The sequence below is a fragment of the Zosterops lateralis genome, assembly GCF_965231275.1.
Source record: "Zosterops lateralis genome assembly, chromosome: 4".
NCBI classification, from domain to species: Eukaryota; Metazoa; Chordata; class Aves; order Passeriformes; family Zosteropidae; genus Zosterops; species Zosterops lateralis.
The window spans coordinates 73639159-73652584 of NC_139765.1; the positions used below are offsets into that span (position 1 = coordinate 73639159).

Consider the following 13426-nt stretch of genomic DNA (forward strand, 5'->3'; position numbering starts at 1 on the left):
CCTGAGCCCGCCCCGCCCTGGCCGAGCGGGGACAGGGCGGGGGCGACCATGGCGGCGGCGGCGGGGGGCCGGGGAGGCGGCGGCGAGGAGGGCGATGTCCCCGCCGCCACCCGCCTGCAGGCCTACGCCTGGTGCCGAGAGTTCCTGGCGGGGTCCTGGAAGCTGGTCAGTCCGGAGGAGTTCGGGATCTGGCCGGTCAGGTAGGAAGCGGAACCAGGGGAGAGGAGCGCACACCCCCCCCCCCTGTCCGCGGTGGTCTCGTCCTGGGTTACGGGTGGGGACGGCTGTGCCTGGGGCGGTGGCATTGTCACCTCCCTGGGGCCTGTCCCTCTCCCTGGGTCCTGTCCCCCTCCCTGGGTCACTGTCCCCCTCCTTGTATCCCGGGGCGGTGTCATTGTCACCTCCCTGGGTCCTGTCCCCCTTCCTGGGTCCCTGTCCCCCTCCCTGGGTCCTGTCCCCCTCCCTGGGTCCCTGTCCCCCTCCCAGTGTCACTGTCCCCCTCCCAGTGTCACTGTCCCCCTCCCTGTGCCTGGGGTGGTGTCATTGTCACCTTCCCTGGGTCCTGTCCCCCTCACTGGGTCCTGTCCCCTTCCCTGGGGCACTGTCCCCGTCTCAGTGACCACGGCTGTGCCTGGGGTGGTGTCATTGTCACCTTCCGTGGGTCACTGTCCCCTTCCCTGTGTCACTGTCCCCTCCTTGTGTCCCTCCCAGTGTCCCCAGTTGCCCCTCGGACTGGTGTCCCTGTCCTCCACCCAGTGTCACTGTCCCCTTCCCTGTGTCACTGTCCCCTTCCCTGTATTCTTGTCCCGCTGTGTCACTGTCCCCCTCCCAGTGTCACTGTCCCCCTCCCGGTGTTCCTGTTCCCCTCCCTGTGTCACTGTCCCCAGCCCCGTGTCACTGTCCCCCTCTCGGTGTCCCTCCCAGTGCCCCCAGTTGACCCCCAGATCGGTGTCCCTGTCCCCCGGTGTCCCTGTCCCCATCCCGGTGTCCCCGTTGTCCCCGGATCAATGTCCCAGCTGCCCTCCCTGACCCTTGTCCCCATCCCTGTCCCGGTGTCTCTGATTGCCCCACCCCGATCCAGTGTCCCTTACCCCAGTGTCCCTGTCCCCAGTGTCCCTGTCCAGTGTCCTAGTCCAGTGTCCCAGTGTCCCCCAGTGTCCCTGTCCCCAGTGTCCCTGTTCAGTGTCCCCCAGTGTCCCCAGGTCCATGTCCCAGTGTCCCCGCCCAGCTGTCCCCCAGACCAGTGTCCCTGTCCAGTGTCCCAGTGTCCCCAGTGTCCCTGTCCAGTGTCCCAGTGTCCCCGCCCAGCTGCCCCCCAGACCAATGTCCCTGTCCCCCACAGTGTCCCTGTCCAGTGTCCCAGTGTCCCTCAGTGTCCCTGTTCCTGTCCAGTGTCCCTGTCCCCCAGTGTCCCCCAGTGTCCCCAGGTCCCTCTCCCAGTGTCCCCAGTCTCCCCCCAGGCCGGTGTCCCTGTCCCAGTGTCCCCCATCCGCTGTCCCCGGTGTCCCTGTCACCTGCCCTGTGCCCTGGCACATCCCGAGCGGGGCTGTCACTGTCCCCACAATGTCCCCACAATGTCCCCACGGTGTCCCCTGGTACCCTTTGACCTCCCAAAATCCCTCAGCAGGGTTTCAGTAACCTCCTGTACAGTGAAGACTGGGCGGGTGGGTCCCTGTCCCCCGATGTCCCTCGGTGTCCCCCGGTGTCCCCCGGTGCCCTCTGACCCCCCGTTCCCGCAGTGGGGGTCTCAGTAACCTGCTGTACAAGTGCGCGCTGCCCGAGCACATCCCGAGCGTGGGGGACGAGCCCCGGCAGGTGCTGCTGCGCGTCTATGGGGCCATCCTGCAGGTGAGGGGGCACCCCAAATCCCTGGGCACCCCGAGGGAACCCCAAAGGAACCCCCCAAGACCCCAAACCCCAAGGGAACCCCATGGGAAGCCCCCAGGTTTAGGGATTTTTGGGTTTTCTCCCACTGGGTTTGGGGGTTTCGGGGCCATCCTGCAGGTGAGGGGACATCCCAAACCCCAAATCCATTGAGGGGGGGCCCAGGGGAACCCCCGAGACCCCAAACCCCATGGGAAGCCCCCAGGTTTAGGGATTTTTGGGTTTTCTCCCACTGGGTTTGGGGGTTTCAGGGCCATCCTGCAGGTGAGGGGACACCCCAAACCCATGGGAACCTCTGAGACCCCAAACCCCATGGGAAGCCCCCAGGTTTAGGGATTTTCAGGTTTTCTCCCACTGGGTTTGGGGGTTTTGGAGCCATCCTGCAGGTGAGGGGACACCCCAAACCCATAAGGGACAACCCCAAGACCTCAAACCCCAAGGGAACCCCCCAGGTTTAGGGATTTTCAGGTTTTCTCCCACTGGGTTTGGGGGTTTCAGGGCCATCCTGCAGGTGAGGGGACACCCCAAACCCATAATGGACAACCCCAAGGGAATCTCCGAGACCCCAAACCCCAAGGGAACCCCATGGGACCCCCCAGGGTTTAGGGATTTTCAGGTTTTCTCCCACTGGGTTTGGGGGTTTCGGGGCCATCCTGCAGGTGAGGGGACACCCCAAACCCCAAATCCATTGAGGGGGGGCCCAGGGGAACCCCCGAGACCCCAAACCCCATGGGAAGCCCCCAGGTTTAGGGATTTTCAGGTTTTCTCCCACTGGGTTTGGGGGTTTCGGGGCCATCCTGCAGGTGAGGGGACACCCCAAACACATAAGGGACAACCCCAAGGGAAGCCCCAAGACCTCAAACCCCATGGGAACCCCAGGGGAATCCCTGGGATTAGGGATTTTTGGGTTTTCTCCCATTGGGTTTGAGGGTTCCGGGGCCATCCTGCAGGTGAGGGGACAGTGACACCCCAAGAGAACCCCCTGAGACCCCAAAGCCTGAGGAACCCCCCGGGTTTAGGGATTTTTGGGTTTCCTCCCTCTGGGGCGGGGGGTCCTGGGTTTGGGGTCCTGGGTTTGGGGGTGCCTCTGTTGGGGTCTTGGTTTTGGGGGGTGCCGGGTTGGGGGCCCATTTTGGGGGCTCCTATTTGGGGTCGTGTTTTTAGGGCCCCTATTTATGGACCCATTTTTTGGGTCCCATTTTTTGGGTCCCGTTTTTGGAGGTCCCTATTTGTAATCCCATTTCTGTGGTCCCATTTTCGGGGTCCCTATTTATGGTCTCTATTTGTGGTGCCGTTTTGGGGGGTCTCATTTTGTGGTCTCTGTTTGTGATTCCATTTTTTGGTGATCCCGTTTCTGTTGTCCCGTTTTGGGTGTCCTGTTTTTGTGGTCCTGTTTTTGGGGTCCCTATTTGTGATCCCTATTTATGGTCCCGTTTTTGGGGTCCCATTTTTGGGATCTTTATTTATGGTCTCGTTTTTGGGGTCCCTATTTATGATGTCCCTGTTTGATGTCCCCTCTCTGGTGCCCCGTTTTTGGGATCCGTTTTTGGGGTCCCATTTCAATGTCCCCTATCTGACATCCCATTTTCGGGCTCCTATTTTTAAGGTCTCCTTTTTGGGGTCCCCTTTTTGGGGTTCCTATTTTCAGTCCTGTTTTTGTGGTCTCCCATTTTTGTAATCGTGTTTTTGGGGTCCCGTTTTGGGTGTCAGGTTTTTAGGATCCCTATTTCTAGTCCCATTTTTGTTGTCCCTATTTATGATGTTCCCTATCTGGTGCCCCATTTTTGGGATCCTGTTTTTAGGGTCTCCTTTTTGGGCTCCCTTTTTTGGGGTTCCTATTTTCAGTCCTGTTTTTGGGGTCCTGTTTTTGGGGTCCCTATTTATGATGTCCCTGTTTGACGTCCCCTCTCTGTGCCCCATTTTGGGGTCCCTATTTATGATGTCCCCTATCTGGTGCCCCCTTTTTTGGGGTCCCTGTTTATGATGTCCCCTCTCTGTGCCCCGTTTTTTGGGTCCTGTTTTTGATGTCCCTATTTATGATGTCCCCTATCTGGCATCCCATTTTCGGGGTCCCGTTTTTTGGATCTCTATTTATGGTCCCGTTTTCGGGGTCCCGTTTTTGGGATCCCTATTTCTGGTCCTATTTTTGGTGTCTCTATTTTGATGTCCCCTATCTATGCCCCGTTTTTGGGATCAGTTTTTGGGGTCCTATTTATGATGTCCCCTCTCTGTGCCCCGTTTTTGGGGTCCTGTTTTTGGTGTCCCTATTTATGATGTCCCATTTTGATGTCCCCTGACTGTGGCCCGTTTTGGGGTCCCCCCTGTTTTAGGGCGTGGACTCCCTGGTGCTGGAGAGTGTGATGTTTGCCATCCTGGCCGAGCGCGCGCTGGGCCCGCGCCTCTTCGGGGTCTTCCCACAGGGCCGCCTGGAGCAGTACATCCCGGTATGGCTGGGGGCCCCCAAACCTCCCCGGGCACCCCAAAATCCCCTGAGCCCCCCCCGACAGCCCCAAACCTTCCTGAGCTCCCCCGGACACCCCTAAACCTCCCCGGGCACCCCAAAATCCCCTGAGCCCCCCCCTGACAGCCCCAAAATCCCCTGAGACACTCCTGACAGCCCCAAACCTTCCTGAGCCCCCCTAGACATCCCTAAACCGGCCTGGACACCCCTGAGCCCCCCCTGGACACCCCAAAACCCCCTGTCCCCCCCCGTGACCCCCCTAAATCCCCCCTGGACACCCCCAAACCCTCCCTGACCCTCCTGGCCACCCCAAAATCCTCCCCTGGACACCCCAAAATCCCCCCTGTCCCCCCAGAGCCATCGGCTGCTCATGGAGGAGCTGCAGGACCCCGCGGTGTGACACCCCAAAACCTTCTGTGACCCCCCTGGCCACCCCAAACCCTCCCTGACCCTCCTGCACACCCAAAAATCCCCCTGTAACACCCTAAATCCCCCTGTGACACCCTAAATCCCCCTGTGGCACCCCAAATCCCCCCAGAGCCATCGGCTGCGCACGGAGGAGCTGCGGGACCCTGCGGTGTGACACCCCAAACCCTCCCTGACCCCCCTGGACACCCCAAAAAAGCCCTGTACCCCCTCTGTGACCCCCCCTAAACCCCCCCTGGACACCCCAAAACCCCCTGTGACACCCCCAAAGCCCCCCAGACACCCCAAAAATCCCCGGTGTCCCCCCAGAGCCGGCGGCTGCGCACGGAGGAGCTGCGGGAGCCCGCGGTGTCGGCCGAGATCGCGGCCAAGCTGTCGCGGTTCCACGGGATGGAGATGCCCTTCAACAAGGAGCCCAAGTGGCTCTTCGGGACCATGGAGTGGTGAGGGGACCCCAAATCCCATTGGGAATGGGGTGTGGGGGCCTGAAATCCCATTGGGACCATGGAGTGGTGAGGGACCCCAAATCCCATTGGGAATGGGGTGGGGGGTCTGAAATCCCATTGGGACCATGGAGTGGTGAGGGGACCCCAAATCCCATTGGGAATGGGGTGGGGGGCCTGAAATCCCATTGGGACCATGGAGTGGTGAGGGGACCCCAAATCCCATTGGGAACAGAGAGTGGGGACACAAATCCCATTGGGAACAGGGAGTGGTGAGGGGACCCCAAATCCCATTGGGAACAGGGGGTGGGAGCTCCAAAATCCCATTAGGACCATGGAGTGGTGAGGGACCCCAAATCCCATTGGGAACAGGGTGTGGGAGACCTCAAGTCCTACTGGGAACAGGGTGTGGTGAGGGACACCAAATCCTACTGGGAACAGGGTGTGGGAGACCCCAAATCCTACTGAGAATGGGGAATGGAGGCTCCAAAATTCCATTGGGAACAGGGAATGGTGAAGGAGAACCCAAATATCATTGGGAATGGGGTGTGGGGGGCCTGAAATCCCATTGGGAACAGAGTAGGGACACAAATCCCATTGGGAGCAGGGAGTGGTGAGGGGACACAAATCCTACTGGGAATAGGAAATGGGGGGCCCAAAATCCCACTGGTTCAGGTACCTGCAGCGGATCTCTGAGCTGTCCCCACAGTGTCCCCTCACTGTCCCCATGTCCCCATGGTGTCCCCAGGTACCTGGAGCAGATCTCAGAGCTGTCCCCACACTGTCCCCAATGTCCCCATGGTGTCCCCAGGTACCTGGAGCAGATCTCTGACCTGACGTTCCCGGACCAGCCCCGCCTGGAGCAGCTGCAGCAGCTCCGGAGTTACAACCTGGAGCAGGAGATGAGGAGCCTCAGGTCACTGTCCCCCCTGTCCCCTGCTGTCCCCTGCTGTCCCCCCCTGTCCCCCCTGTCCCCTGCTGTCCCCTCCTGGGCGGGGCTCCGGGGGTGGCCCTGTGTCCCCTCTGTCCCTGTGTCCTTGTGTCACTCTATATTTGTGTCCCCAATGTCCCCTGTGTCCCTATTCCCATGTCCCTGTGTCCCCTGTGTCACTCTGTTCATGGTGTCCCTGTGTCACTTTATCTTTGTGTCCCCTGTGTCACTCTGTCCCTGTGTCCCCGATGTCCCTGTGTCACTGTGTCCCTATGTCCCTGTGTCCCTGTGTCACTCTGTCCCTGTGTCCCCAATGTCCCCTGTGTCACTGTCCCTGTGTCACTTTATTCCTGTGTCCTTGTGTCACTTGTGTCACTCTATACTTGTGTCCCCAATGTCCCCTGTGTCACCATTCCCGTGTCCCCAATGTCCACTGTGTCATTCGGTCTCTATGTCCCTTGTGTCACTCTGTCCCTATGTCCCTGTGTCACTTCATTCCCATGTCCTTGTGTCACTTGTGTCACTCTATACCTGTGTCCCCAGTGTCCCCTGTGTCACTCTGTGCCTGTGTCACTGTTCCCATGTCCCCAGTGTCCCCTGTGTCACTATTCCTGTGTCCCCTGTATCTGTGTCACCTCCATGTCCTGGTGTCACCCATGCCTTTGGTTCTCTGTGTCCCCAGTGTCCCTGTGTCCCATGTCCCTGGGCTGTCCCAAGGCTGTCCCCATGTCCCCAAGCTGTCCCCAAGCTGTCCCCTGTCTGTCCCCAGGGCCCTGCTGGAGTCCACGCCATCCCCGGTGGTTTTCTGTCACAACGACGTGCAGGAGGGTGAGTGACACTTGTCCCCTGTCCCCATGTCCCCATGTCCCCCAGAGCCCCCCAAAAAAACCCCAAAAAATCCCAAAAACCCCCTGGATCCCACAAACCCCCTGTCCCCACATTGTCCCCACATTGTCCCCACTGTCCCCATGCTGTCCCTGCTGTCCCCACATTGTCCCCACACTGTCCCCACTGTCCCCGTGCTGTCCCTGCTGTCCCCACATTGTCCCCACACTGTCCCCACTGTCCCCGTGCTGTCCCTGCTGTCCCCACACTGTCCCCACACTGTCCCCACTGTCCCCACCCCAGTTTAAGGACCCTGAAATCTCCCCAGGACCCCCCAAATCCCCCTGGGACCCCCTAAACCCCCCCAGGGTCCTCCAGGACCCCCCAAACCCTCCCAAAATCCCCCCCAGGGACCCCCCAAACTCTCCCAGGGGCACCCCAAATCCCCCAGGAACCCCCCAACCCCCCCCAGGGTCCTCCAGGACCCCCCAAACCCCCCCAAAATCCCCCCAGGGAACATCCTGCTCCTGGCGGGGCGCGAGGGCTCCTCAGACCAGCTGATGCTCATCGACTTCGAGTACAGCAGCTACAACTACAGGTGGGGGATTGGGGGGTTTGGGGGCTCCCTGGAGGATTTGGGGGTCTCTGGGGGAATTTGGGTGAAGTTTGGGGGGTCCCTGGGGGGGTTGGGGGAGGTTTGGAGGGGTCCCCAGGTGAATTTGGGGGAGGTTTGGGTGGTCCCTGGGGGGATTTGGGGAGTCCCCAGGGGAATTTGAGGGAGGTTGGGGGGTCCCAAGGGGTGTATGGGGAGTCCTTAGGGGGGTTTGGGGGGTCCCTGGGGGTATTTGGGGGAGATTGGGGAGTCCCAGGGAGGTTTGGGGGGTCCTGGGGGTGTTGGGAGAGGTTGGGGGGTCCCTGTGGGGATCTGAGGGGTCCCCAGGGAAGTTTGGGGGGTTTCTGGGGGAATTAGGGGGGTTCCTGGGGGTGTTGGGGGAGGTTTGGGGGTCCCTGGGAGAGTTGGGGGATCTTTGGGGGTGTTTGGGGAGGTTTAGGGGGTGTTTGAGGGGTCCCTGGGGGATTTGGAGGGTCCCTGGGGGTCCCTCCTGCCCCTCACATTCATTAATCTCAAGGGGATTTGGGGGGCTTTAATTCCTTCTCCATGATCCCAGTGGGATTTGGGGTTTTTTGGGGTTTTTTGGGGGGTTTTTTTGGGTTTTTTGGGGTTTTACCCCCTCTCCCAGCTGATTTTCCCCCATTTCCCAGGGGGTTTGACGTGGGCAATCACTTCTGTGAGTGGGTTTACAGTTACACCCACAGCTCCTGGCCCTTCTTCCAGGCCCGCCCCGAGCACTACCCCAGCCGGGAGCAGCAGGTGGGGGGTCCTGGGGGTCTTTTGGGGGTCCTGGGGGTCTTTTGGGGGTCCTGGGGGTCTTTTGGGGGGCCTGGGGGGGTCCCTTGGGGGGCTGAAGGGTTTTTTTGGGGCTGGGGGTGGGTTTATTTGGCTCAGGGAGGGTCCCTTGATGGGCTGGGGGGTCCTTTGGGGGATCTTTTGGGGTCCTGAGGGGATCCTGGGGGTCTTTTGGGGGTCCTGGGGGTCTTTTGGGAGTCTTTTGGGGGGCTGAAGGGGTCCCTGGGGGACTGAGGGGGTATTTATGGGGTTTGGAGGGGGGTTTGGGGTCTGGGGATGGGTTTATTGGGCTTGGGGAGGGTCCCTTGAGGAGCTGGGGGGTCCCTTGGGGGGGTCCTTTGGGGGGCTGAGGGGGTTTTTTGGGGTTGGGGGGTCCCTTGGGGGTCTTTTGGGGGAGCTGGGGGGTCCCTGGGGGGGCTGGGGGGTCTTTAGGGGAGTTGGGGGGGTTTTGGGGGGATTTTTTCGGGGACTGAGAGGGTTTTTGGGGTCTGGGGGGTGGGTTTATTTGGCTCAGGGAGGGTCCCTTGAGGAGCTGGGGGGTTCCTTGGGGGATTCTTTGGGGTCCTGGGGGGGGCTGGGGGTCTTTTGGGGTCCTGGGGGTTTCTTGGGGGAGCTGGGGGGTCTTTTTGGGGTTCATTTGGCTCAGGGAGGGTCTCTGTGGGGTCCTTGGGGACTGGGGAGTGATTTGGGGGATTCTTTGGGGAGCTGAGGGGGTTTTTTGGGGTTGGGTTTGTTGGGTTTTTTTTGGGGGGGGTCTCTTGGGGGGCTTTGAGGCTGGGGGTGGGTTTATTTGGCTTGGGGAGGGTCCCTTTGGGGATTCTTTGGGGGTCCTTGGGGGGCTGGGGGTGATCTGGGGGGGGACTTTGACCCTAAAATTTGGGGGGTTTGGATGGTCTCAAATTAGGGTTCATTGGGCTCGGGGTGGGGGCGGTTCTTTGGGTCCAGGATATTTTTTAGGGCTGGGGGTGGGTTCACTGAGGTCTGGGGATGTTTTATGGGGGTCCAGGAAGGTTTTTGGGGGTCTGAGGGGGGTGTCCCATCCCTTTTCATCCGGCATTACCTGCCCGAGGGCTCAGGGGGTCCCTTGGCTCCAGGGGAGTTTTGGGGGGGGGGATTTTGGGGCCGGGGTGGGTTCATTGAGGTCCAGGGTGGTTTTTGGGGTCCAGGGGGGTATTTTGGGACCCCAATCCCAGCCCTTTTCCCCCCCACCTCCATTTCATCCGGCACTACCTGCCCCAGGGCTGGGGGGGATTTTTGGGGCCGGGATGGGTTCATTGGGGTCTGGGGGTGTGGTTTTTGGGGGGTTTTTGGGGTGTCCCATCCCTTTTTCTCCCCCCCAGCTCCATTTCATCCGGCATTACCTGGCCGGGGGCTCGGAGGGGCCTCGTCCCCCCCAGGAGCAGCAGCAGCTGGAGGAAGAAATGCTGAGAGAGATCGACCGGTACGGGGGGCTGGGGGGATCTGGGGGGTCCTGGGGCACTTTTGGGGTCCTCTGTGTGATTTTGGGGGGTCTTTGTACCTTTTTTTGAGGTCTCTGTGCCCCCATTTGGGGTTTTGGTACCCCTGTTTGGGGTCTCTGGGACACTTTTGGGGTGGTTTTGGGGTGCACAGGGATGTTTTGGGGTGCCTAGGGTGGTTTGGGGGTTTTTGGGATGCACAAGGAGGTTTTTGGGGTGATTTTGGAAGGTTTGGGGGTGGTTTGGGGGTTTTTTAGGGTGCCCAGGGAGGTTTTGGGGAGGTTTTGGGGTGGTTTTGGTGGTGCCCAGGGAGGTTTTTGGGGTGGTTTGGAGGTTTTTGGGGTGCACAGGGAAGTTTTTGGGGAGGTTTTTGGGAGGTTTTTGGGGTCCCCAGGAAGTTTTTGGGGTAGTTTGGGGTGGTTTTGGTGGTGCCCAGGGAGGTTTGTGGGGTGGTTTTGGAGTTTTTTGGGGTGCCCAGGGAAGTTTTTGGGCTGCCCAGGGAGGTTTTTGGGGTGGTTTTGGAGTTTTTTGGGGGCTCCAGGGAGGTTTGGGGCACCCAGGGAGGTTTTGGGGTGGTTTTGGAGTTTTTTGAGGTGCCCAGGGAGGTTTGTGGGGTGCTTTGGGTGGTTTTTGGGGTGCCCAGGGAGGTTTTTGGGGTGGTTTTGGAGGTTTTTGGGGTGCCCAGGGAGGTTTTTGGGGTGGTTTTGGAGGTTTTTGGGCTGCCCAGGGAGGTTTTTGGGGTGGTTTTGGAGGTTTTTGGGATCCCCAGGGAGGTTTTTGGGGTGGTTTTGGAGGTTTTTGGGCTGCCCAGGGAGGTTTTAGGGTTTTCTCACCCCGTTTTTCCCCTCCCCAGCTTCGCCCTGGCCTCACATTTCTTTTGGGGTCTGTGGTCGGTGGTGCAGGCCAAGATCTCCACCATCCACTTCGGCTACCTGGTCAGCTGGGACCCCAATTTGGGGTTTGGGGGGGCTGGGGATCCCAATTTGGGGTTTGGGGGGTTTGGGATCCCAATTTGGGGTTTGGGGGGTTTGGGATCCCAATTTGGGGTTTGGGGGGGCTGGGACCCCAAATTTGGGGTTTGGGGGGTTTGGGGTCCCAATTTGGGGTTTGGGGACCCCAAATTTGGGGTTTGGGGGGTTGGGGACCCCAATTTGGGGTTTGGGGGGTTTGGGATCCCAATTTGGGGTTTGGGGGGCTTGAGGACCCCAAATTTGGGGTTTGGGGGGGCTGGGGACCCCAATTTGGGGTTTGGGATCCCAATTTGGGGTTTGGGGGCTTTGGGATCCCAATTTGGGGTTTGGGGGGTTGGGGACCCCAAATTGGGGTTTGGGGGGTTGGGGATCCCAATTTGAGGTTTGGGGACCCCAAATTTGGGGTTTGGGGGGGTTTGGGGATCCCAAATTGGGGTTTGGGGGGTTTGGGATCCCAATTTGGGGTTTGGGGGGGCTGGGACCCCAAATTTGGGGTTTGGGGGGTTTGGGACCCCAATTTTGGGTTTGGGGGCTTTGGGATCCTAATTTGGGGTTTGGGGGGTTGGGGACCCCAAATTGGGGTTTGGGGGGTTTGAGATCCCAATTTGAGGTCTGGGGATCCCAAATTGGGGTTTGGGGGGTTTGGGATCCCAATTTGGGGTTTGGGGACCCCAAATTTGGGGTTTGGGGGGTTGGGGGTCTCCAGGACTCCCTGACCCCCCTTTTCTCTCCTTTTTTTCCCTTTATTTTCCCTTTCATTCCCTCTTTTCCCTCCTTTTCTCCTGCTTTTTTCTGCCCTTTCCGTTTATTATTTCCCCCTTATTATTATTTCCGCCTTTATTATTTTCCCTTTATTTTCCCCCCTTTATTTTCCCCCCTTTATTTTCCCCTTCATTATTTTCCCCTTTATTATTTCCCCTTGATTTTCCCTTTATTATTTCCCTTTTATTTTCCCCTTTAATATTTTCCCTTTAATATTTCTCCTTTATTTTCCCTTTATTTTTTCCCTTTTTTATTTTCCCTTTATTATTTCCCCCTTCATTTCCCCCTTTCCCCCCCTTTTTTTCCCTTCATTTCCCCTTTATTTTTCCCCCTTTATTATTTCTCCTTTAATATTTTCCCTTATTTTTCCCTTTATTTTCCCTTTTATTTTCCCCTTCATTATTTCCCCTTTATTTATTTTTCCCCTTAATTTCCCCTTAATTTATTTTCCCCTTTATTTGTTTTCTCCTTATTATTTCTCCCTTAATTCCCCATTAATTCCCCTTTAATTTCCCATGAAATTCCCCCTTAATTCCCCTTTTTTCCCCTTTTTTTTCCCCTTTATTTCCCTTTTTTCCCCCATTTCCCCAGGACTACGCCCAGAGCCGTTTCCAGGCTTATTTCCAGCACAAATCTCGCTGCTCCTGAGGAGGGGAACCCCCAAAATCGGGACCCCCAAAATTGGGACCCCCCTGAGCCCCCAATTTGGGGGTGGAACCGCTGGGACCTTTTTTGGGGGGATAAATTTTTTTTTAGGGTTAAAACGGTTTTTTGGGGGGTTTAAAACTGATTTTTGGGGGTTTAAAACTGATTTTTGGAGGTTTAAAACTGATTTCAGGGGGTCAAAACTGATTTTGGGGGGTTTAAAATGATTTTTGGGGGTTTAAAACTGATTTTTTTTAGGGTATAAAACGGTTTTTTGGGGCAGCCAGGACCCCCCTTCCCTTACAGGGTGTTTTTTGGGGAGGGGGGACCCCCAAATCCGCTCCCCTGGCCAGTAATGGGGTTTGGGGTGGGTTTTTTTGGTTTTTTAGGGGGGATTTTTGGGGTGTCGCTGTTTGTACCTCATTGTGTCCCCACCCCCCAAGTTTTGGGGGGGTTTTTTGGGGGGTTTCACCCCAAATTTCGACGGCAGAATGTAAAACTCAGACCAATAAAAGCCGCGCTGGGGCCGGCGCTGGGAGTGGGGCTTGTCCCTGAATGAGCCCTGAAATTCCCAACGCCCCAAATCCCACCCCAAAATCCCCCCTTCACAAATCCCATCCCTTAAAACCCCCTTTCCCAAATCCCCCTCCCCAAATCCCACCCCAAATTCTCCCATTCATAAATCCCGCCCCAAATCCCACCCCTCAAATTCCCCCTCCTCAAATCCCACCCCTCAAATTCCCGCCCCAAATCCCACCCCTCAAATTCCCCCTTCTCAAATCCCACCCCAAAATCCCACCCCAAATCCCACCCCAAATTCTCCCTTCTCAAATCCCACCCCAAATTCTCCCTTTCCCAAATCTCACCCCAAAACCCCACCCCAAATTCACTCCCTTAAATTCCCCCTCCTCAAATTCCCCCCGCCCCAAATCCCACCCCAAAATCCCCCTTCACAAATCCCGCCCCAAATCCCACCCCTCAAATTTTCCCCTTCCCAAATCCCACCCCAAATCCCGCCCCTCAAATTTTCCCTTTCCCAAATCCCACCCCAAATCCCACCCCTCAAATTCCCCCTTCCCAAATCCCGCCCCAAAATCCCACCCCTCAAATTCCCCCTTCTCAAATTCCCTGTTCCCAAATCCTGCCCCAAATCCCACCCTGAAATTCTCCCCTTTCCCAAATCTCACCCCTCAAATTCCTCCCGCCCCAAATC

The 13426-nt window shown here is 58.0% G+C and overlaps 1 protein-coding gene across 1 annotated transcript; it reads left to right on the forward strand.

Annotated features, from left to right (window-relative positions):
* Positions 1–48: 48 nt before the first annotated feature.
* CHKB (choline kinase beta) lies at positions 49–12769 on the forward strand (the record flags this gene model as incomplete). Its single annotated transcript, XM_083858810.1, has 11 exons — positions 49–200; positions 1740–1848; positions 4215–4328; positions 5081–5214; positions 6026–6130; positions 6915–6973; positions 7484–7568; positions 8234–8342; positions 9719–9819; positions 10689–10770; positions 12160–12769. 11 exons carry the CDS (start codon positions 49–51, stop codon positions 12214–12216), a joined length of 1107 nt encoding a protein of 368 aa, XP_083714936.1. The 3' UTR covers positions 12217–12769.
* Between the last annotated feature and the right edge of the window lie 657 nt (positions 12770–13426).